This window comes from Marmota flaviventris, chromosome 6 (genome assembly GCF_047511675.1).
Source record: "Marmota flaviventris isolate mMarFla1 chromosome 6, mMarFla1.hap1, whole genome shotgun sequence".
Classification (NCBI taxonomy): Eukaryota; Metazoa; Chordata; class Mammalia; order Rodentia; family Sciuridae; genus Marmota; species Marmota flaviventris.
In genome coordinates, this window is record NC_092503.1 from 60909977 (window position 1) to 60934751 (window position 24775).

The 24775-nt window shown below is 31.5% G+C and overlaps 1 protein-coding gene across 3 annotated transcripts in view; it reads right to left on the reverse strand.

Annotated features, from left to right (window-relative positions):
• Positions 1-24775, reverse strand: part of Grik2 (glutamate ionotropic receptor kainate type subunit 2) — a 677012-nt gene that overhangs the window by 454668 nt on the left and 197569 nt on the right. For all 3 annotated transcript variants that reach the window (XM_027928184.2, XM_027928185.2, XM_027928187.2), the window contains exons 2-3: positions 6714-6881; positions 2762-3019 (exon numbers count right to left, since the gene is read on the reverse strand). In XM_027928184.2, the coding sequence (XP_027783985.1) occupies positions 2762-3019; positions 6714-6881 (426 nt within the window). The remainder of the gene's footprint in view (positions 1-2761; positions 3020-6713; positions 6882-24775) is intronic.

The window sequence follows — 24775 nt, forward strand, 5'->3', positions numbered from 1 at the left end:
TTTGAAGATTAATTGAAATAATTTATGGAACAGGAACTATCACAAGGCCTAATGCATTTTTGCTCATTTCTGTAGTCTTTTCCATTCCCTTCTTCTCTTTTTCACCATTGTTCCAATCACTTAGTAGCAAAATTGGCAATAGAATCCCAGACTTTTTCTTACCATCCTAGAGTTCTCTGTTAATGAACTACTGATCTATAAACAAAGATGAAACATACTTTAAAGCGAATATTCACAACTTATCCCTGAATCACTTACAAGCTGACAGCTATCCAACTTATTTTTAGTTTATATTTAAAATGAATCATATGTTCCAAAGTGACTGACAGAAACATAGCTTTGTTTCTGAAGCCAATTCCTTTCCATCATTTTTGGACATCATTAAGAGCTATAACAGACTTTCATGGTGTTTAAAAGCATTCATCTATGACAACAACAAATGCTAATTATCATAAAAAATAAATAGCTCCTGTTAACATCAGTTTAAGAATTTCTCCTACTCTTGCACTATATTTCATCTATCATCCCATCTGTTTTCGGGGAGGGAACAAAGACTGGATGAAAGTATAATTATCATGTATCAAAGTGGACAACACAATGAAAGAGAAATGAATATAAATGGGAGGAATAGCATACATAACAAATAAATCTGGAAAAGGAAAATATAAATAAAATGTTGCATGTGTGTCCTACAGTAAATAATTGATACATAAGTCCTTAACAGAGTCAATATGGTTTATCTTGGTCGGTGGGGGGCTACCCATTTCAGTTCACAGTGCTAGCTATAAACAGATCTCTTCCAAAGTCACCAAATAATAATCACGTTTTCCTGTGAAATTTACAAATTCTTTTTTAAATTCCATCATTAAAATTCTACCTTGAGAGTTTTAAATATGAAGAAGACAAACATTCAATTTTCATATACTTCTGAACATATTTTAAAGAGACTCTTCCACCTGCCTTAAAGTCAGTTGTATCACATAAAATAATCATGAATACCCAGGTTCTCAAAAGTGCTTTCAATTAAAAGAAACAAATGGTCAGTTACAAATTAAATTTTCTCATTAAGAATAATTATAAAATCATAAATAATGATATGTCTTTAAATGTGAATTAGAAACTCAACAAAGGCAAGGACTTTGCTTCTTTTACCGCATGTAATCATATCTGTAACTCCTTGGCCTGTAGCAAGTACTCAATCAATATTTGTTGAATTAAATGTTGCATGAAATAGAACATTAATAAATATTTTCCCAAGAGAATTTTTAAGCCATACTTATCCTACAAATAATTTTGTAATGACTCTAAATTGGCATTAATATCTAAATAATTGAAGACCTTTGAAATCTCCAAGAATCTACATCACCTTTAAAGCAATGAAAGGAACAAAGCTTCTTTAAAAAGCAACTTACATTATTGTAATAAATTTAATCTGAGGTCAGGATTCCAATAAACATACGCAGCTTTAATTAAATATATATATTTTATTATACACACATGCATGCATACACACACACACATTTATATTTCTGTTCAAACTTGTCTATTTCCCAATAAAAACTTTTTAAAACTATCTTCATTTCTCAAGTCCTGTAACTTCCTGTTCTCTTTAAAAAGCTCCTATTTGCCAATTTGTACTAATCGATATTCTTAACAAATAAACAAATTTTGGAACAGACCTCTGTATCTGCATATGTAAACTAAATGTATTCCTGGCATACTCTTGGGAAGAATTTAAATTAAAATAATTTCAATTTTGTATATTTAAGAAAGTATAGTGAAGGGCCCTAAAATAAAATATTTTATATTCTAATTTAAAGAATACTAGGTAGAGAATTGAAAAAATAGCATAAAATTTTAGCTGTTTCTGTCAATTATGTATTGCTCTGTTTTAAGTTCCTTCACCTCTATAACCGCCAACAGATATTAAAAGTTTATTTTTACTGTTTATTTTCTTAAATTTCTCTGCAACTATTTTTTTCAATACTGGTGGATGATATGAACCCAGGACCTCTTGCTTGCTAGACAAGTGCTCTACTGAACTACACCCTCAGCCTAAGACTTGTGTTTAGTTAAAAATTGAAGGTAACCATTCATATATAAAAATATTGACATACATTAAAACAAGAAATTTGCATAACCTCCAGTCAGTAAGTATTCATTAAAATATTCTTTTAAGACACTCAATAAATATCATTTGTACGTTCTAGTCTCTAAATCCCTAAGTGGTGTCTGCACAAGAGTAGTTCCAAAAACTCACAAATATTTCAATGGTTATTATGTTGTTGCCCAGTTGAGAAAGAAATCTCAACAAATTTATTACTTTCCATATGCATTATTTGCATATAAACAGATAAAAAATTGAGGCAAAACTATGAATTTCTTGACAAGTTCACTGATAGCTGCAGGAAATTATCCTCAACCTATTAGAAATATTCTTTGAATAAACATCTCAATATTATATTTCATACTATCTCTATCCTTTGCCCAATTTATGGTTAAAGCTAGTTGACACTTCAAAAAAAAGTGCTTAATACACAAACAGAGAAAAAGTCTGTGATTTTGCTGTTATCTGTATACATGAAATTAGGATTGATATCTGGTTCCAAATGTCTTTCCTTCTCTTAACTTAATTTTTAAAAATGAACAAACAAAAACCCACATAAAAACCAAACAAAAACCAAGAACACAGAATTCGGAGTAGGCTCCAGAAAATGATATATATTTAAAGCATAGCCCAAAGACTACTAATTTTTCTTACCAGTGCTGTCATCATACACAACTGTGACGGTTTTCCACTTGAAAAACTGCACCAAGTCTAAAATGGCACGGCTGAGCGAAGAGAAGTCTGGGTAGAGGCTGACATAAAAGGAATCTTTGTTGTCTGACACCTGGTGCTTCCAGCGGGTCTGTATGTGGGGAACCCCCAGAGCATTGCAGATGGACTGTACCGCGTTTGCTGATGAGCTGTGTGAAGGCCCGAAGATGGCAGCCACCCCAAGAGACAGTTGATCACAGGCTACAGAGGAGATAGAAGTCTGTTAATAAAGAGAGGAGAGATGCCAGTACATCAGCAGATAACACATTATTATTAAAACCCAAAGGTATCATCCTGAATAAATATTTTTTCTTTAACATAATATTTACATTTCACTACTTTTGCATTTTATCTGTCTGAACATTTTCAGTTTGTTATAAGAGAATTAATTCACTCAAATGCCTGCAGCTTAATGTTCAAGTAAGTCTACAATTTTGGAAAAGGAGAAAGAAAAGGAAGGTCTACACATTTTTAAATTTTCATGTTCATTTTGGAAGACTAATTTTTGTTAGGAAAATGAAAAAAATAGTGTTTTTTCCCCAAATTTCCTGGTCATCCTTTATAATTTAAAATTATTAATGAACAGTCAGCCATTTGGTCCCTCTTCTGACTGAATTAGCTAGGGCAAAGTACAGTTAAAGTATAGTCACAGGTCAACTTATGCATACAACCAGTCATACAAAACCTACTATGGCTCTTGGGGATGATTTCATATGACTTTAACTCACTGAGTAGAAGAGCGCCAAAATCATTAGATAAGTATTCATCTTATATACTTTTAGGATACTAAAATGTCTTTTATACTGTTCTAAATTATTTTTTAAAGTTAGTATTTACTCACAGAAAATTTCATTTTTATGAATAATAATTGTAGTAATTAAAAGGCATAAACAAACTAGAGCATATTCAGTTTAGGACTTAAATTTTTATAAGGCACACTGAAGCAAATAGTGAGTTTTTTCCCAGAGTGAATAATTACTAGAATCATGAAAATTATCTTCAAATATTTGAAGAACTGGGGGCTGGAGTTGTAGCTCAGTGGTTAAGTGCTTGCCTGATATGGGTGAGGTACTGGGTTCTATCCACAGCACCACATGAAAATAAATAAATCAAGGTATTGTGTCCATCTACAACTAAAAGTATATATATTTTAAAAATTTTTACTAAAAAAAAAATTTAAAAAAACCTTGAAGACCTAGACTGTGAAATAAGTTTAAGCTTGTGTCATTTAACTGGCAAAGGAGAACCTGGGCATTTAAAAGCTTCTCACAAATTAATATATGAAGTGGGAAATGTCCAGACATGGAAAACTTTGTCCAAGAGGAAATGATATGTCCATTACTGTAAACATTTAAACAGGACTGAGGAGTTCTATTGGGATTTAAACTAAAATCAGATGTTCTTCCAAAATGGATTGTAATTCTACTGTGTGAACTTTTCTGACATTTTCTTTCAGAATTTTCTACAAAAAAATGTAGAATGTGATGAATGAATTCATAATCATCAAGGCATGCAATAATAAAGTCTTAGTTGGAAAAACATTTGCTTGAACATTGCTTGAACTCTCTTCAAAATTCCAATATGATCTAAACACATTGATTTTGAATAGATTCTTCCTTTCTACATAATGAATAGAATTCTGAATTCATAGAAAATCTGGAGCCTAAAAAAATCTCAACTTGGGATTTCTCAACATGGGATTTTAAATTAATGTACATTGAGAACAAACAATCTTCCTTCACTCATTTTTTTTTTAGAAAAATCACAAGCTATGAAAAGCTAAATATTTTATGAGAGTATTTAGTGTATTCATGTGTCTAACATAAAATTATCAATTGTCAGAGGAGTCATTTAAAAATAATATATGATTCAAATAATGAATCAAGTTCTAATACATAAGTATATTCATTAACTCAGCAAAACAATGTTTTCCTAATAGAAATACAGGAGAAAAAAGCCAGTGAAAAATGTCAAGATTTAAATCTAATTTCTTATTATTTTCTTGTCTTAAAATTAACTTTTTAAAACATTCAAATTAATTAAGCTATTTTATAATCAATCATTAATGTCATTATCAATGTGTATTTTTATTAAGCCCCTAGGAGGTTCAAAGCTATGGTAACTCTTCCCTTATATTATCCTTTTACCTATGTGTATTTTCTAACCAGCAACAAACAAGAGCTTCACAAGATAAAGCTCAAACCATGCAGTCACACTTTTAACATCTAACAAAGAAAGTTACTCACACACTTTTTTTGAGCTTTTCCTGATTTTAGGCCAATGTCAACTAATAGATTTGATTCCCTATGAGTTTTTAAGAATTTTAAATTTATTATAAGGGTTTGGAAAACAAACGACTCGATCATTTAATATATTGCTAGGACATTCCCAGCATAGTATCTTGTTTTCTGTCAGAACATTCTAGCCTATGTTTTTACATTGTTCCTGCAAAGTCATCATTAAGAAATCTATTAATATTTTATTTATACTGCACTCATTCCATGTTCTTTGGTCTGAATGCTTTCATTAGAGGCAAAGCTTCTTCTTCCTAATGAAAATAATCATGAACTATGCCACTAATCAAATGCACTTGTCTTGCAGTTAATGACTTACTTTGCAATTATGATGACAAATGTAGCATTTTGCAGTAAACTTTAACCTTTTTTCAGCTTTCCAAACCTTTCACTACCCTGACATGGTTCTGAAATGTGGAACTTATTTGTATTCATAAAGATATGAATTCAAAGGGCAGGGAGAATATGGCTTTGATAAACAGAAGTTAGCTGCTGGGGGAAAAGAAGACTTTCATCTTGAGCAATGTTGTACCTTATCAGCTGCCATTAATATTAATAAGCTTAGAAGAAATCTGCACCAACTTAGAATTATAAATAATTATGTACATTTCCATTAACAAAAGGCAGCTAGTAAAATAATATTAGCATCACAGAAAAGAAAACATTGTTTAAAAGTATGAAGTGCAAACAAATGCTTTGTATGCCTGCTCCTTTGAAAAATCTATGTCATGGAAGTTAATTTCTATTACATGACTTTTAACTATGGAAAAGACAAGACCCCAAGTATAACATCACCTACATGTTAGAAAAGATTACTTACATGAAATTATGGAAATATCTATCAAACACATTTACAAATAAGACTGCCATTTTGCTAAAATAATACTTTGATAATATTTCCATTATCTTTCTTCACATCTGAATGTTAAATTCATATTCACAAAATGAATGGTTTACTACTCTTGTCATTTCAAATACTTTTATAAGATAATAATACATAAAATACATAAAGTATTCTAATTATTCCATTATATAATTTTTATATCAATTATCATTTAGTTTCAGTTGGAAGAAGAAACACTGAGTGATCAAAAATAAGCATAGAGAATACATAAAGTAATTATAGTTCAAAATTTTCAAATAAAATTGGACTGATTTTTTGAAGTTACTTGAAACCACAATACTTTCAAGGTAGTCAATAAATTGATACCAAAGTGATAATACAAAAGTATTGACAGGTAATAAAAATGAAAATGTAACAGTGGATTTCAAAACTTCATGAAATACACTGATACATGTATCTTATTTTAATGGGTTTTGAAAAATAGGTATAATTTACTAAACAGGCAAAAGGATCAATTGGGATAAAAACAATTTGACTATCACAGATTTAATTGCATTGATTTATAAGCAGATTTATTCTAAAATGTGATTATATCACCTTCCCCTCCCTGATAAAATTTTTGTGCATTTAGAAAAGGAAACTTTATATGCAAATGTTCTTAACAGCTTATTAACAACATGAGGGTTTTAAGAAATCTCTTAAGAATACCTGGAAATTTGAATTCCAGAAAACAAGATGCTAAATATCAATCAATTACCTTTCTTGGATGCTTCAAAACTGTCATATAGATTGATCTTCTGGGTGTCATAGGTTAGGGTGGTATTGGGCAACAAGGTCCTATTTCTGTTGATTGTGTTCACAGCAAATCTGAACGCGAGTTCCTCAGCTCCCATTGGGCCAGATTCCACATATTCAAAAATACCACCTGGCAAAACAGAAGAGAATAAGCACATGGGTCTTAGAATATAGAGAAAATCTCAGAAGTTTTCTATATTTTAAGCTTATATATGCACATCTGAGTGTCTGCATGTGTGTTTGTATGATTTGTTTAAGTGCACAGGGTTTGTACTTACTTTTTCTATGAATTGTATAGATAGATATACCCTTTAAAATAAATTCATACTGGCAAAAACTGCCTTGTTGTGCTGACAAAATTTAATACTATTTAAATAGGATATGTCCCTCTCCTCTGTCTTTGGCAATAACTTATTTTAGAGCTGATAGATATACAAGGGATATCATAGATAGACAGATTTTTTTCCTTAAATAATGAAAATTAATCCTCAAATTTTGCACACTGTTCCAGAATTATCAATGCCGCACGTGTGTGTGTGTGTGTGTGTGTGTATGAGATAAAGCTAAGCAATGGAAAAATTGAATTCAAGTTATCTCCATTAATTCAGAAGTCAGAATTCTTTAGTTCAACTTTTATGATATTTATTTTGTTTTGATTAAAGCCCAAAACTTTTGCAAATCCCAGCATCTTATCTGACATATGAGAAAAGATAACCAAGTATCATTTCTTTATTCATTTTCTCTAAGTCTCTTTTCAGAGGACACATGGCGTTAATGCAGATCCCTTAATCAACAAAAAGCACTGTAACATAAATTTTCGTCATAAAATGTAATTTTAAGACATGTGCCTTTAACCTGGCACCTTCCCAACTGTGCCTTAGCAAAGTTTCCTCATTCTTGTCCCTGTCTTCTTCCTCTCTGATATTACTCTTCTGCTGGAAGATTCCTGCTACCAAACTTTGCCTTGACAGAATCTCTTTTTTATTGTTGGTATGGTGAATAAGATGAAAAGGGAAATGCCTGATATTTTTTTCCAAATTGTCATTGAAGAATTAGTACTGTAAAATTAAGAAGCCTTTATCTTTCCCTCTTTTAAATTTCACACCATGTACTCATAGCACAATCATTCACAAACTACATCCCTTTGAATAAGGCAGTTTCACAATTAGAAATCCATGCATTATCAAATGTATTTTCATACAGGAATGCCAGGTGACAATAATACTGGTAACTATCTATTCAAATTTAACATTCAGATTTAACAAGAAGTCATGGTATCTTTGCAATTCCTCTGAGAGCAATTAGAACTTAAAAGGACCACAGGGATGGGGCTGGGGTTGTGGCTCAGGGGTAGAGTGCTCACCTAGTGTGCGAGGTGCTGGGTTCAAACCTCAGCACCACATAAAAATAAGTAAATAGAATGAAGGTATTATGTCCAACTACAACTAAAAAGTAAATATTTTTAAAAAAGAACCACGGGGATAAAAAAAAAAATTGTTGTCAGAAAGAATATGATATTTTTTTACTTAGTACCAAATTAGTTTGCAATATTTTTCTTATTTTGGATTTTAACTGAATTGATGGTATAGTTAGTATAGAAACAGACTTATTGTAAGATAGTAACCTGGATATCTTTAAAATTATTGGTGACTTATGCAGAAGGACTTGAGTATCTACATCTCCAATGGGTAATCAGAACTAAATTATATGTCTTGTATAATGGAAGACAATAGAGGTATAGGAATGGGTTTTAGAGGCAGACTAGATTTACATTCTGGGTCTGCCACTTGCCACTGGTGTAAATTTGTACAAATGCTTAAACCTAGTTTGAACTAATTCATCTTTTCTAAAAAGGATGATAAGGGAGTCAACTACACAGAATTGTTGTAAAAATGAAATATTGGCTAATATGAAGTTCTTAGAAGAGTGACTGCCATAGGGCAAGCACTCAATATGAATGTAAAATTTCATCAAATCTTCAAAGAAATCCCAAGTAGAAGTATTTTACAAGAACAAAAATATCAGCCAACAAGTGAAGGAGCCAGGATTGTAATCTGTCCATGTCTCATTCCAAATATTGCCTATTCCACAAGAAACCAGCAGGTTTCTTTAAATATTTATTCAGGAATAATATACAGAATTTATTAAAATGTAAGACACAGTGACTTAAATAATATAATGATATTAGAAATGTAAGATCTTATATATAGAACAGAAAAAAATTATAAAGTACCTGAATAGTTAATTATGAATAAGAAGTCACCTACACATATCTGAATCTGAAGTAGTTTATTCCTGGAAAAATAAAATTTAAAAACTGAATATTCTTCTAACCTCAGTTCAGAATTGTAATTTCTATTTGATATAAATATAAGATCGAGAATTAGTCAATATTTGATGATAATATGTTGAAACTTGCTTATCTTGTACTTATCTTCAAAATAAATACTATAGATTCAACATATTTATCACTGCTTTGAATATTTAAATAAATCTTTGAAATTCAGGATAACTAGTTTTCTACCTTAATTAAATAAATTTAATAATTTTTATTGATTCAAAGCCAGAATCTAATACTTTGCTCATAAAACCCCCCAAAAAATCCAGATAATGCAGACTTCATAAGCAAAATATCATCCATAAAACCATCTAACACTATTAAGAGAGAAACTGAATAACTCAGCACCTCTGACATGTGCAGAGCAGGTATTGTAAGAAAGGATAAAAAAAATATTTTATATAAAGGAATTGCTTTCCAGAAAAAAGTAGAAGGGAAGCCACCAACACACAAGGAGAGAAGAAACCTTTTCACATCCTGTTGAAAATTTTGGAAAGTTTTAATAACCTCTAACCATTAATTGGGCAAAGAAGAAAAAAGTATAAACACCATACTAGATGTTATAAAGACACTTGGAAGATTATCATTAATTATTCTTTCTTTTAAAAAGATTTCTAGGAACAAAGAGAAACAACGATATTGCATTAAGATAAAAATCACAAATTGATAGTGACTGTTATATTTAAGAGGAGGATGGAAAAGAAGTTACACTGTCAAAGAAAAAAAATGTCTGTAATATCCACTCTTCATTAATATTTATCTTCTTTTCATTAAAAAGAGAAGGGATCAAAATATCTTTTGTTTTTATTTAATTATATAGATTTTTTCCCCACTGTGGATTATTGAAGGTCTTTATTAAGGAAGATTTGTGAGCCAAAATTCCTCCATAGTTTTGAAATCCCAAGTATAATAATAAGGAGAAAATCATTTAATAGTTTTCCATTCTGAGGTCTTTTGCCAGAGAAGGAAAAAGAACTGATACCATGCCCTATTTGTAGTCCCAAGATTTTTGAAAGATGTATCAATATCAGAAAAATTAATGAATCACTACTGTCACCTTCTGAAATGTTTGTTTATGTTATGTATTTGTTTATGTTTATGTTAAGGCACCCAAGCTGTTCCTTAACCTCCATGGTCTGTTGAGAATTACAGGGTCCTAGGGTCCTGTCTTGTGAAACCCTAATTCCTTTTTTTCTCTTGTGCTGTTAAGAGTAATCAACTGTATGTTTGAAGAAAATACCTAAATATACTGTTTCCAGTCTTCTATAAACTTCTGTTAGAGAGAAATGAAGATGCATGGATTTAGAACATAAATTTCTTTATGAAGTTTCAGTGGGTGATATGTAAAAATTAAACAAATATGTACAAAATCAAATATACCATATTTTTAAAAAATTATGACCAACTCTTCATAAGAATATAGATGAAAATTCCAAATAAAATATAGCAGCTTGTCTTCTTTTGAGAAACATCCACTCAAGGCCTTTGTCCATTTTTAAAAATCACGTTATTTTTTTCTTGCTGTTGAGTTGTTTGAAATCTGTATATATTGTTTATATATAAATCTTTTATCAGATGGATAGTTTTCAAATGTTTTCACTCATTCTATAGGCTATCCATTTACTCTGTTGATTATTTACTACTCTTCATTGCAGAATCCTTCACTTTTATGGAATCCCACTGTCAGTCTTTGCTTTTGTGGCTTGTGTTTTGGGGATCATATAAAAAACAAATTTTCCAAGACCATGTCATGGATTTTTACCCTGTATTTTCTTTTAGTAGTTTGACAGTTTCCCGTTTTATTAAGTCTTTGATTCACTTTGAGTTGGTTTTTGTATGTGACATAAAATGAGAGTTCAATTTTATTATTTTGCTTGTAATGTCCAGTTTTCCTAATGTTCAGTTTTCCTGTTGAAGAAATTGCCCTTTATCTGTTGCATGTTTTAAGTATCTTTGCCACAGATGAGTGGCAAAGAGATTTTTATTATAAATTGATGTTAAATTTTCCAAATACTTTTTCTGTACCCACTAAGAAAGTCATATGTTTTTATCCTTCATGCCACTAATATGATATATCACATTTATTGGTTTATATATGTTAAATGAGTCTTGGACTTCAGGTAAATCCCATTTTGTCATGGTATCTGCCTCTTTTAATGTGCTGCTAAATTCAGTTCACTAAGATTTTGTTGAGAACTTCTGCATCTATATTCATTAGGAATACTGGACCAAATTTTCTTTTCCTATAGTTTGTCAGGCTGTGGTGCTGGAAAAATGCTGTTCAATTGGTAAGTCTAGGATTGCACCATCCTCTTCTATATTTTGAAAGACATTGAGAAAGATTGATGTTAATAATTTTTGAAGTTCCTAGTAGTAGAATTCACCAGTGAAACCATCAGGTCTTGGGACTTTCATGTTGGTAGTTTACCAATGACTTATTTAATCTATTTACTCATAATTGGACTATTTAGATATTTTTTACTTCTTTTTTTTATTTTTTTATTGTTGGCTGTTCAAAACATTACATAGTTCTTGATATATCATATTTCACACTTTGATTCAAGTGGGTTATGAACTCCCATTTTTACCCCATATACAGATTGCAGAATCACATCAGTTACACATCCATTGATTTACATATTGCCATACTCGTGTCTGTTGTGTTCTGCTGCCTTTCCTATCCTCTACTATACCCCCTCCCCTCCCCTCCCCTCCCCTCTTCTCTCTCTGCCCCCTCTACTGACATTCATTTGTCCCCCTTGTATTATTTTTCCCCTTCCCCTCACTTCCTCTTGTATGTACTTTTGTATAACTCTGAGGGTCTCCTTCCATTTCCATGCAATTTCCCTTCTCTCTCCCTTTCCCTCCCACTCCTCACACTTCAGATAGAGCCCTAATATCCAGAGTATACAAAGAACTCCAAAAATTAGACAATAAGAGAACAAACAACCCAATCAACAAATGGGCCAAGGACCTGAACAGACACTTCTCAGAGGAGGACATACAATCAATCAACAAGTACATGAAAAAATGCTCACCATCTCTAGCAGTCAGAGAAATGCAAATCAAAACCACCCTAAGATACCATCTCACTCCAGTTAGATTGGCAGCCATTATGAAGTCAAACAACAACAAGTGCTGGCGAGGATGTGGGGAAAAGGGTACACTTGTACATTGCTGGTGGGACTGCAAATTGGTGCAGCCAATTTGGAAAGCAGTATGGAGATTTCTTGGAAAGCTGGGAATGGAGCCACCATTTGACCCAGCTATTCCCCTTCTCGGTCTATTCCCTAAAGACCTAAAAAGAGCATGCTACAGGGACACTGCTACATCGATGTTCATAGCAGCACAATTCACAATAACAAGACTGTGGAACCAACCTAGATGCCCTTCAATAGATGAATGGATAAAAAAAAATGTGGCATTTATACACAATGGAGTATTACTCTGCATTAAAAAATGACAAAATCATAGAATTTACAGGGAAATGGATGGCTTTAGAGCAGATTATGCTAAGTGAAGCTAGCCAATCCCTAAAAAACAAATGCCAAATGTCTTCTTTGATATAAGGAGAGTAACTAAGAACAGAGTAGGGTCAAAGAGCATGAGAAGAAGATTAACATTTTTATTTCTTTATAATTCAGACTTAGTTATTTGCATGGTTCCAGGAATCTAGCCATTTCTAGAGGTTATCCAATTTTTTGCTTTTAGTAGTCTCAAAGATGATAGTTAAATGGCCAAAAGATATGTGAAAAAAAGTTCAGCATCACCAATCACCAAGGAAATCCATATGAAAACTACAATGAGTTACCAATTCCTACCTATGAGAATGTAGCTATTAGTCAAAAGCAAATGATTATGCAGCCATGTCACAAAAAAAGGATTGCATTTTTAATAAATATTTGTGGATAAGTAGTTTTGGTTTGGTTTGGTTTTTTAGGTATTGAGGATTGAATCCAAGGCTTTGCACATGTTAGGAATGTGTTCTACCACTGAGTTACATCCCTAACCCTGTGGATCAGTTGTATAATCATATTTAAGAACGATTTTAATCATATGCCTAAATGTGAAAGTAAACCAATAAAGTTATTACAAGAAAAACTTATGCTAAGAAAAGTTTTCTTTAAAAGAAGATTAAAAGTGTTAGCCATAAAGTTAAAAATATAATGTATTGAAATACATTAAAATTTAAAATGTCCAAATTAAAGACAAAATTTCAGTATTTTTGTGTGTGCTTGTGTATCTGAGAGAGAGAAAAAAAACATAAACCCCAAAGGCATGCCCATGAAGACCCACTTCTCCAGCCATACCCAACCTGCCTGTAGGTTACCATTCAGTTAATTCCTATGAGGCGACTAATGCACTGATGACAGGTTAAGGCTCTCAGAACCCAATCATTTCACCCATAAACCTTCTTGCATTGTTTCAAACATCAGCTTTTGGGAGATACCTTATATATAACCCATACCATCCCTCTTATATATTGAGAGTCTGAACTTTTTGCTTTTCATATGTAATGTTTATATTTAACATATTTTCAAATATTGTTTGTATTTCTTTTTTCATTCTTAAATATTTAACCAGGCATCATACCCTTTACATATGCTTAAATCTTTAATTGAACATTTATATATTTAATACATATTTTTCATATATTTAAAATAAAATTCTATTAAAGGATTATCTGTATGTGCCAAAGTGCACAAATCATAAGAATAAACCTCTATTAATACACCTCTCTCTCTCTCTCTCCCCCCCCCCCCTTCCTGGTATCCATGTCCTGAGCTGCCTTCTTCCTCCATACCCTTCAGCTATGATATCCTACCTCATCTTGGGCCCAGAGCAATGAAGCCAGCCATCTATGGACTGAGACTTCTGAAACTGTGAGCCCCAAAGTAAACATTTCCTTCTCTAAAATTTTCTTGTCCTTTGGGTTCAGCAGCAAAAATGCTGACGAAAACAAGAGCTAACAAAAATAATGATCACCCCCATTGTAAAACTGACAGAGATCAAAATAACTCTTCATAAATAATAAATATCCAGTGAACATAAAATATGTAAAATTTGGTAAAAATAAAGGTTAATTAAACCAATGAGAACTTTCACAGATCAAAGTATTGAGGTATGAGAAAAAGCAGAATTTTATAGAAAAATAACTTGGTATAATTTTTCTGAAAAAAATGATTTTTTTAAGTCTGTAAAGTTTTAAAATATCATACACTTGAATCCACTAATTCTAGTTATAGAATTGGCCTTAAGGAAAATGTCACTGATTAGCTTTAAGAATCTTCCTTCTTAGTTCATAACAAAATTATGAATAGAAATGCTCTCTATATACAATGGTATAAGATTATTTACAGAAGTTATGGAACATATAATTAATAAAATACTATACATCTAGGCACCTAAAATTGTTCTATGGAAGATATTTGATGACAAAATGCTCAACAAGTTACAATATGCACTATGTCTAACACAACATTAACTGTGGTTTGAATGATAGTTCTTTGATTGATTATAATTTTCTTCTTTTAGTTTGCACATTTTAATTAGCTGAAAATGATTCTATTTTCATCTTGTTATTTTAAAAAAATGAATATGTTTTAAAATGAAACTAGAATATTAAGAAATAGAATAGGAGAGTTTGTAAAGAAGAATATAAAAATCTCAGGGTATTTGGTCATTTGTTCCTTTTATGATAGGAAAGATTTAACATGTTTATATGTAGGGTAAAAGAACCAATCAGAAAGAAAAGGGAACAGATAGAAAAAGAGAGAGAGAGTTATCAGTGTTGTAGCCAGGTGACTCAGTAGCAAGAGGGGATACAAGCCCAAGTTGAGGGAAATATGCAGAACCTTAGGGAGGAAGACACCTTATTCTCTTTAGCAGGAGGCCATTCCCTGTAATTTCCATATGCAGAGATGGTCATGGAAGTGAGGGAATATATATTTTATGTATTTTCTTTATGAAGTAGGACATAAGGTCTATTAATGTTATTTTTCTGAAGAAGGAACCAGCTGCTTTTATACTGAAAGTATTCGTTCAGTTTTAAAATTGCTAATAAAAAATTAAAAAGCAAAGCATTTTTATTCTACCTGTTCATGAACCTGCAAAAGAATAACTGTTCACAACTTTGAACCAGGCTTTATCTCTTTATAAAACTTGAAAGTTAATATTCATTTTTTGCTAGGTATCTAATATTAAAAAAAAATCTTTGCCTCCAGACTCACTCATTTTATTATGAAATGTCAGAGCTCTGTGTAGCATTTCATAAGCATGCAATCAATAAAAAAGAGAATCAGTACTCTACAGAGTTCACAAATCATGTTTGATAGATAAAATACATCCCATGGTAATAAAAATATATAAACTATAAGATCTTAAAGCAGCATCTTAGTAATCTATAATTATATGCTCTCCCTAGATTTATACTAATACAAGTAATTTTCAAATTTGTAGTTTTCAAATTCAATATTCTCTCTAGGATACAAGCAAAATGTGCCACTTTCTAATACTTATTTTTAGATTTTTCACATTTAAGAATTCACCTAATTGTTCTCACAGTTTTATATTATTTGGTTGATTGGTTTGTTTCTTTGAATTCAGAAAAGGCTGTCACATCTCACATAACCTTTATATCAAACAATAAAATGCCTGCAGTTCTTTTTCCAAGCTTACATTAAAAGTTAATAGACCTCATCATTCTATCATAGGCATATTAAAGGAAGGATGGAAACAGAAGGGAATGCCCTTCTTTCTCATAAAATAGTTGCCCCATTTTATTTTGTAAGTGCAGAAGACAAAATGGTAAGGGATCCTGAGTTTATGTGGAACATGCCAACACTGAAAAATTTCCCATCACATTCTCTGACTCACAAAAGAACATCATTACTCAGAATTTGAAATAAAAGATTTATTAGTGAACTTCTGAAACCTAGCCAATGCTTTTCTCATTTAGATCAATTTTAACTACTACGGAGGATTGTATGACTCATAAACCTATGATGGATTGCCAACCAATGTTACATCTAACCTCTGAGACTGTTTAAATAGGTTCTATCCTAAAGTGGGTACAGTGTTTTAAAGACTTTTAACTTTAATAAAATAATTGATATTCTGAATGACAAATCATCTATTACTTTCCTGGAAGATATGCTGGTTTTCTCAATCAACGGATGTACTAAACTTATTTTCTATTTAAACACATTAGCAAAGGTGCTATCCCCATTCTTAATTTTGTAAAAAAATCATCATTCAAAGGATAAAATCATCAAGCTTCTTTAATTTTGATATAATATAATGCCAAGGTCATTTTTCAATGCCCTGGATATTAAATGACATATAAGAAGTATTCTTTTTCTTCCTGGGCAAAATCATGATACAGTCGTTATGTTAGAAAGTGTACTTCTTAGGAAATCTATACTAAAGTGTTCAGGTGTAAAGTGTCATAAATGTAGATATGGAATAATGTTAACAATTGTCTAATTGAGTTGGTATGTGTATTATACTATTATTTAAATTTTCTGAATGATTAAGTAATTTCATAGTAAAGGTTTGGGGCAGGAAACAAAAGGAAGAAATAAAATTCCTTATTTATTTTGTTATTATGACATGTTTTTGAAAGATCTTTCAAAAAGATCATTAAATTAATATGAAAGTATTTGTATGTACTATGTACTAAAATTGTACTGTTACTCAAGTGTAAAGGACAGAGGAATCCAACAAACATACAATCAATAAATCATCTGATGGGTAGTCATCTGATCTACCCATTTGTTGAATGGTCTTTCCTCCACCACTACAAATCCACCATTCAGGAATGGTAAACTGAATGCCCTCAGAAATCTGCTACCTCTCTGAAGAGCAATAGCACAAAAGTCTCCCATATATTAATTCATCATCTGTTTTCCTGTAGTTCCTACTCATTTTATCTATTTAGGATACCCAACTTTCACATAACGGTCTACAGAATTTGAAAACAGATTCTCTTCCAATTGTTATTGAGTTCTTTCATATAGATCAAAACTTTATATCTTCTGGCTATTGCATGGCTATTGCTGATTTTTTAAATTTTTCTAGTTATTTTTTCTTGAACCCACTTCAACTCAATGTTATAATCCAAGTGCCCCAAGTAAAGCAAAATTATAATAGAGCTCTTAGCTATCTAAGTTAATTATACATAAAATGAATTGAAGGGCATTTTTAAGAGTACAATGTCTGCTAATTCATCTTAAGCATATTGTTGAAAAATGTTATGAATCTTATGAACTGTTTTCTTTTTCTCATTTTTACACTTGCCTCTGACAAATATATTTATAATTGATCTAATTTTCTAATTAAGACCATTCAAATTCTGATATCTATCATCAATTATTAATATTAATTTGTTTTATCTAAAGTATCAGAGCAAGGTACTAAAACTTCAATAATATAAAACATGCTTTCTTTTCTCTCTACTTTTAAATCTTATTTATTTTGTTTCCATGTCCAAATCAGTGATAAAAGTGATGAGCAAGAAAGAGTTAAAGATAAAACTTCAGATCATAATAACATGGATGGTCCCATTTTTTTAAACTAGCTAATGATCTACTTAATTATTCCAGGTAATGATTCACAAGTATCCACCATTTCCACAGGATAATCACTGTAAAATTGTTTATATATGTGACTAAATCCAAATGCACTATATCTTCCACACCACAGTAATGCATCTCCACTGAATTTTCACAAATAATAACTCTTAGTATAAATTTTTGTCACTGCATCCAAGGTAGCATTTGTCAAATGTAACTTTGACTTTGTCATTCAATTTTTTAAAATCTTCCAGTGACTGCCTGATTATTAAGCTCAGTGCTATTTGCAAGGTTCTTCATAATCCATCATCTACCTCCCTCTCCAGACTCCTTTTTTGTTGTTGTTGTTGTTGGTGGTGGTGGTGGTGGTGGTGGTGGTGGTGGAGATGATTGAACTCAGGAGCACTCAGCCACTGAGCCACATCCCCACTCCTATTTTGTGTTTTTTATTTAGAGACAGTGTCTCAATGAGTTGCTTAGTGCCTTGCTTTTGCTGAGGCTGGCTTTGAACTCCTGATCCTCCTGCCTCTACCTCCAGAGCTGCTGGGATTACAGGCATGTGCCACCTTTTCTCCAGAATCTTTTCTTACTGCTGTCTCTTACTTAATCCTATAACCACATTGAACCACCTAGCTTCCCTGAATGAATCAAAATCAAATGCTACTCTTCCTTTCCATATGGTAGTCCTCTGCCCAGGAATCCAGTCTTTACCTACTTACACACACACACACACACACACACACACACACATTATCACATACATCTGTAACTTTCTGCTAACACATTATGAGCTTTGGAGACAGTCACCTTCTCTGAGTAAATATTCCACAGTAACCCCAACCCCAATCTGATTATGTTTTGTTATTTTTTTAAAATTTCCATGGTTCTAAATTAATTTGAAGTATAATTCATATTCCTGAAATCTGAAATCTAAGAAAGTTAAATTAATATGTAACATGTTTAAGCCTGGCTCACTCCACTTGGAGGACAAAAGCTTCTAAAGGACATTTTGAGAACATAGTTTATGCCAGGCATTGTTTTAAATAATTTGGAAACATTAATAGAATGTAATCAAGAATTTTATTTAATTTTCATTTTCTCTCTTCAATATACTTCCATGGTTATAATATTTTATGTATTGTATATTTTAAGTCTGAATATAACAGTGATATTTAAATCACCCAAAATATTAAATCTAAGACTTTCTTCCTTTATGCTCCACAGCCCCATAAGATAGTTTCTTTGGCAAAACTATCAGGTTTACTAAATCTGTCATGTTCTGCTTTAACAAGACTTTGGATCAGGTCCAGCATCTTGAATATCTTGCCTAAGATCAGTTATATGGTCAGTAAAATGTTGGATATGAGATTAGAACACTAGAGACTTCAAGCCAAATTTCATCTTTTAATCACAATATTGTGCAGATTCCTGCAGGGGATTATTGCCACTTTTTAACCTTAACTTCTGGTTGCTTTCTCAACAGCTTGTTTCTTTCTAAATGGTAAATATATCCAAGTCCTTAAAACAAATTCCTAGAGTTTTATATCCACAAGAAGTATGACCACAAGATTCTGAAACCGATTTCGTTTGAGTTTGGTGGATGCCATCTTAATTACTTAGGTATATGCAAAAACAAACCAAAGGGAAAAAAAAAAAAACATATTCACATGGACCCCAATGACTGTCACAGCATGAAAAAACTAATAGGTCATAGCTTCCCAAAATATTATTGGTTATGAAACTCATAGTTTAAAGTAGGACTTTTCTAGGAGAGGAACTGTGACTGATCTCTGCCTCACTCTGCAATATGGCTCCCATTCTCCCATTTGCCTTTATTTCCCTTGGGCCGTGAAGCAACAGATATTCCTAATTTAATACAAGGACTGGCCTTTCTGTTTCTAGTGTCAAACATCTTCTTCATTATAAGGTTACTAAGTTAAATCCCATCAAATTATGCAAACTAGCACCTTTACCAACATTTCAGGTAAAATAAAATAAAAACTATTCAAATATATGACCAAAGAAAATTTTTATCTCCAGAATGTCCTAGAATATTTATAGTGCCCACACTCTTCAGTTATTCACCTATATAAAACATTAAATCTACTCTTGTATGCTTCTTTCTACCTCTATCATATTTTATTCTATTCTAATTTGTACTAGAATTTGAAAAAAAGAAAGCTATATAGTCCACAATGGAGACTTTGAGTTAGAAGGTCAACTAATCAAGTGACAGGAAATAGTGAAATAGTCCCATTAGAAAAATATTGATTGTTCACTAGCATGTAAATGTGCTTTCTGATTTTACATACAAACATGCTTTTAACTTTACAAACTTCCTACTGTTTCCAACAGATTTTTCAGTAGTGAATCAAATAGGTGCAGTTGTTTTGTTTGTTTGTTTTTGTTTTCTACAGATGGACCCTCAAAATTCTATGGAAAATCTTGGAGTTACACATTCAAATAATAATTTTAAAATAGATGCACTACATACTGAGAGGAAAATTGAAAAGTGGCTACTTAAACGTTTGCAATTTAAGACCTAAAAGGAATGCATACTGATGGGATAGGCAGATGCCTGAATAGTATCAAGACACAAATAGAACTGATCAAACAGAGATAACAAGCAAGATAGTCACATGAATAAACACTACATAAACTGTATAAATAAAGCCAACTATTTAAAGGCCAACAGCTCACACTTTAATTATGCCAATTTTTAAAAAACTAGGTCAACTAAATGGAAAGAAAAGGCAAACCATGATTGGATGAGCAAGCCCTTCACTATCCAGATCTCCATTTTCTTTTCTGCAAACTGAAGGGATCAGGTGACGTGACTATGAAGATCAGAGATTTAGACAACTTTCATGATTCTAAGATTTCTGAAAAACTGCAGAGTAAGTTAGGAAAGAACATTGTTTCTTTAGAAATTTAGGAAGAATCTCTTGTAAATTTGGCAAACTCCATAACACTCTTTCATTTGCAAATTGTATATCGATTTGAGAAACCATGTATCAAATTATCACTGAATTCAATCAATAAAATATCTATATATATGTGTTTTGAGTCTGTGATGGGTATTTAGATGTTATGAAGCTAAGTTAAAGGCATTAAAATAAACATTCTTGAAATTTAATACAAAAATAATAATTTAAAAAACAGCAAATTGATATTTTACAAAATAGAAATTAGCATAGTAGTAACAGTGTCATGTATGCAGCAACCTAAATATGAAGTTTGATTTTACATTTGAAACAATTTACATTATTTATATGATTACAACTTTGATACAGGTCTTTCATATCCCCTTACATATTGATTTTGCACATTTAAAAATATTTTCTTTATGCTATTAGTTGGAATATTTACCATTATATTTGAGCCATATTTGTTTGCATGATTATTTTGTTTTAAATGAAGTGAGAAAGAAGAATTCAAAACCCATATATTTCTATCCTTTTTTTCAAGTTTCATAAAGTCCTTAAAAATGTCTTTAAACTTGAATAGCATATTTTTATTTAAACCAACATATCTAAAATATTATTTCAATATGTAATTGGTGCAACATTTGTTAAGGAATTTTTTATATATATCCTGTCTCACCTTGTATTGAAGCTTTAAAATCTCTATTTTTTTATTTATGGCACAACTCAATTTATACCAATCATGCTTCAAGTACTCAGTAGTCTCATGCATGTAGTGCCTGCTATACTGGACATTGCAGCCATAGATAAATAATCAGTATAAGCTCCTATTGTCCAAAACAACTTAGTAGTCAGTTGGCAAGTCATAGGAGAATGCAAGTTCCTGTGATATGGAACATACAAATCCTTAAAAAATATTTTTATAACAAGATAATTTGGAATATATATATTCAATCCCTGGTACAAATATATATATATATATATATATATATATATATATATATATATATATATATATATATATATTTGTACCAGGGATTGAATTCAGGGACCACTGAGCCACATCCCTAACCCTATTTTGTATTTTATTTAGAGATAGGTCTCACAGAGTTGCTTAGCACCTCGAGATTGCTGAGGCTGGCTTTGAACTCCTGATTCTCCTATCTCATCCTCCCAAGCCACTGGGATTACAGGCATGCACCACCACACCTGGATAGAGAAGTATATTTCTAGAACTAATTGAAATTTATGTTTAAAAAAACTTCAAGACTAGTTCTGTATATTCAATAATATGTATTTTTTCTCAGAAATTTAAAAACCATAAGATTCCAAAGCAAAGTGGGAAGAAATATCACAGGAAAAAAGTCAAGAAAATGTAAATGTACAAATAAAATATTAAAATTTGGTAACTTTCCTTTTCCAAATATCTAATTTCAAAAAGCTTTGTAGAAAAGTTAATTGCAGATAACATGGCTATGCCAGTAGAGATGTGACATAGAAATAATGTATACACATGTGAGCATGCATGCAATATTTATGTATACCCACAACAACTCATATAAAAGCACGGTCAGAAAATAACAAAAACAACCATCTAGTTAAATCAGAGAAAAAAGTGGCAGAGACAAAAATAGAGGGGTTTCACACTGTCAAAAAAAGCAACAGGTCAATGACCAAAATGTTTACGCTGATTTTGTGTATATGCAGCCTGAGTGTCTTACAGTCAAACAAATTTCCCAGCTGTAGACTATGAAGCTTTGTGTATTTGAGAATGAAGAGTCAACATTCACCCCTGACATAATTTCATTTAGGACTGTAATATTATTAAGCATACCCTGAGAAATGGATTTATAATCAAGCAAATATTTTAAAGCATCTCCTGTAAAATTCATTTGTTAATGAGAATTCCTAGTCTGTAACTCTTAGACATTTATGCCATATTAAATCTATAGCTCTGAGTATCTGACATATAGGCCATTCTCAATAAATAGTTCTAACATTAATATAATCATTGACATGCAGATTCAAGAAATTATCAAAGCAAGTAACTGTGTGAGGTAAATTTCTATTAGCAAAAAGAGTTAACTGCCATCTGATACTGAAAACTAGAGATTATGCATGCTCAAATATGTTCATTACAGAATATTTTTTAAGAAATAAAATAAACTAGAAACAATTTAAATAGACATGACTCAGGGGTGGGTTCTATGTAACATTAAACTGAATAGTGTGCAATCATTAAAATATTTGGATATTTGCATATTTATTGACAGAAAAATATTCAAGATATATTGCTAATAAAACAGAGTCAGCATATATAGTGATTAGAAATAAAGGCACTGGAGTTAGTCTACTTGGGTACATAGCCCCATTTAGTCTTTCTGCTTAGTGGCCCAAGGAAAGCACTTAACTTTTTAATATGTTGGTTTTTTTATTGGAAAGAAATTCCATGTTAATAGTAACACTAGGAAGCAACTGCATAGGGTTGTTATGAAGATTGAATGAGTTATATATTAAAATTTGTAGAACAGTTCTCTCTCATTAAAACTTACTTATATTTATATATGTACTTATAAATATAAGAATAAAATAAATGTATATACATAGGAATATTTCTCAAAGAATACACACACTGGAGATTATATTTGATGAATAGGATTTTCAATAATTACTATTTTCTGGACTCTAGAAATAAAATTAATTTTCATATAGCTGAGATACCTTTAAAGAAAGAAAATAATTTTTTAATATGGAGACAATATGTGTAGAGAAAAATATACAAAAAGTGATACTGGGAGAATTAACTAAAAAATCTCCTGAGATAGGCAATCTTGATGTGGTAAAGAAAATATGCAAGGAATCAGAAAAAGGGCAAATCTCCCCTCTACAAGGTAAGCTCTATACCTATCCCTGGCCTACAACCTTCAACTAACTCTTCATTTGGGGAAAAGAATTATTAGAGTAATATTCATCTTATTAAATACTACCCATGTCTTCTGGCTGCTTATCCTGAAATTTACCCCAAGGGCATATAGATTACATGCTAAAGAAATGTAGCCAAGATATCTTGGCTAGTGAAAGATTAACCTGACATTATTAATTAAACTAGCATTTTCTTGTCATCTCTAGAATACTTAAACTGCTATATAAATTACTACCAAAAAAAAAAAAAAAAAAACCTGATTCCCCAAAAGACAAAGTTCTCCCTCATTAAGCAGCACTCACTGAAAACAGTAAAAAGCCAACTCTCTTTCTACCTCTAGTAAGTTAAAGAATGACAGGTTTCAGCAACATTTTCAAACATTCCCATTTGCATAAAGCCACAGATCAGAAGAGTGGCTTTTAGTACTTTACAATTCAAAAATCAACTCTCATTCACTGTTTCATTTATCATAACAGATGTTCTGATCATCATTCCCAGGTCACCATGTACAGGGTACATGTTTATATAATTATATGAGAAAAGAGGTTAAAACGTTGTGCCTCATCCAATACTGTCAAAATGAACCAATACAATGCTTCCCACAGGGGAACTGCAAGAGAGTAAATGTAAGCACTATAAATATACATAAGTTACGCTGAAACTCTTTCCCAGCCCAACCTTCAAACGTGCATTCCTCCCAATAGACATATTAGAACCAACTTATATCCTTATCTGCCTGGTGTGACCTAGTTGAAGGCAGCCTAAAGGCAAAGATGGAATTTCAGCTACAATTGTAGGACGTCATGAATATGTATTTAGCTTTTGTCAGAGGACATAGAATACCCATATTCCTAATTTGAATAAAAATATCATTTGTTTTTCTTCTCACATACCTGTTTGTGACACAAAAAATGTGGCACAAAGCACACTTTAGAGAAAAGCTGAGAGAATGTTATTTATGAGCACAGTCACAGAATGAGGATACTGAGAAAATGGGACAAATGTAAACAAAGCAATTTTTCCTCTAAAGCAGGAAAGGGTTTCTTGGATTTATTTGGACACTTCCTGCATCTCAATTCATCCAAGTTTTCTCTGGTGTCCATTTTTTACATTTTTCATACTTATTTGCTAAGCATATTATAAAAGGTTTACATGAATTTACAGGAAAAGTGTAAAGACATTATAGATACAGTGAGCCTAAGCAAGAGGTAAATTCATGGACTGGGATTCTACTTAAGTTTCTTCCATTAAGGAATAGAACTTTAA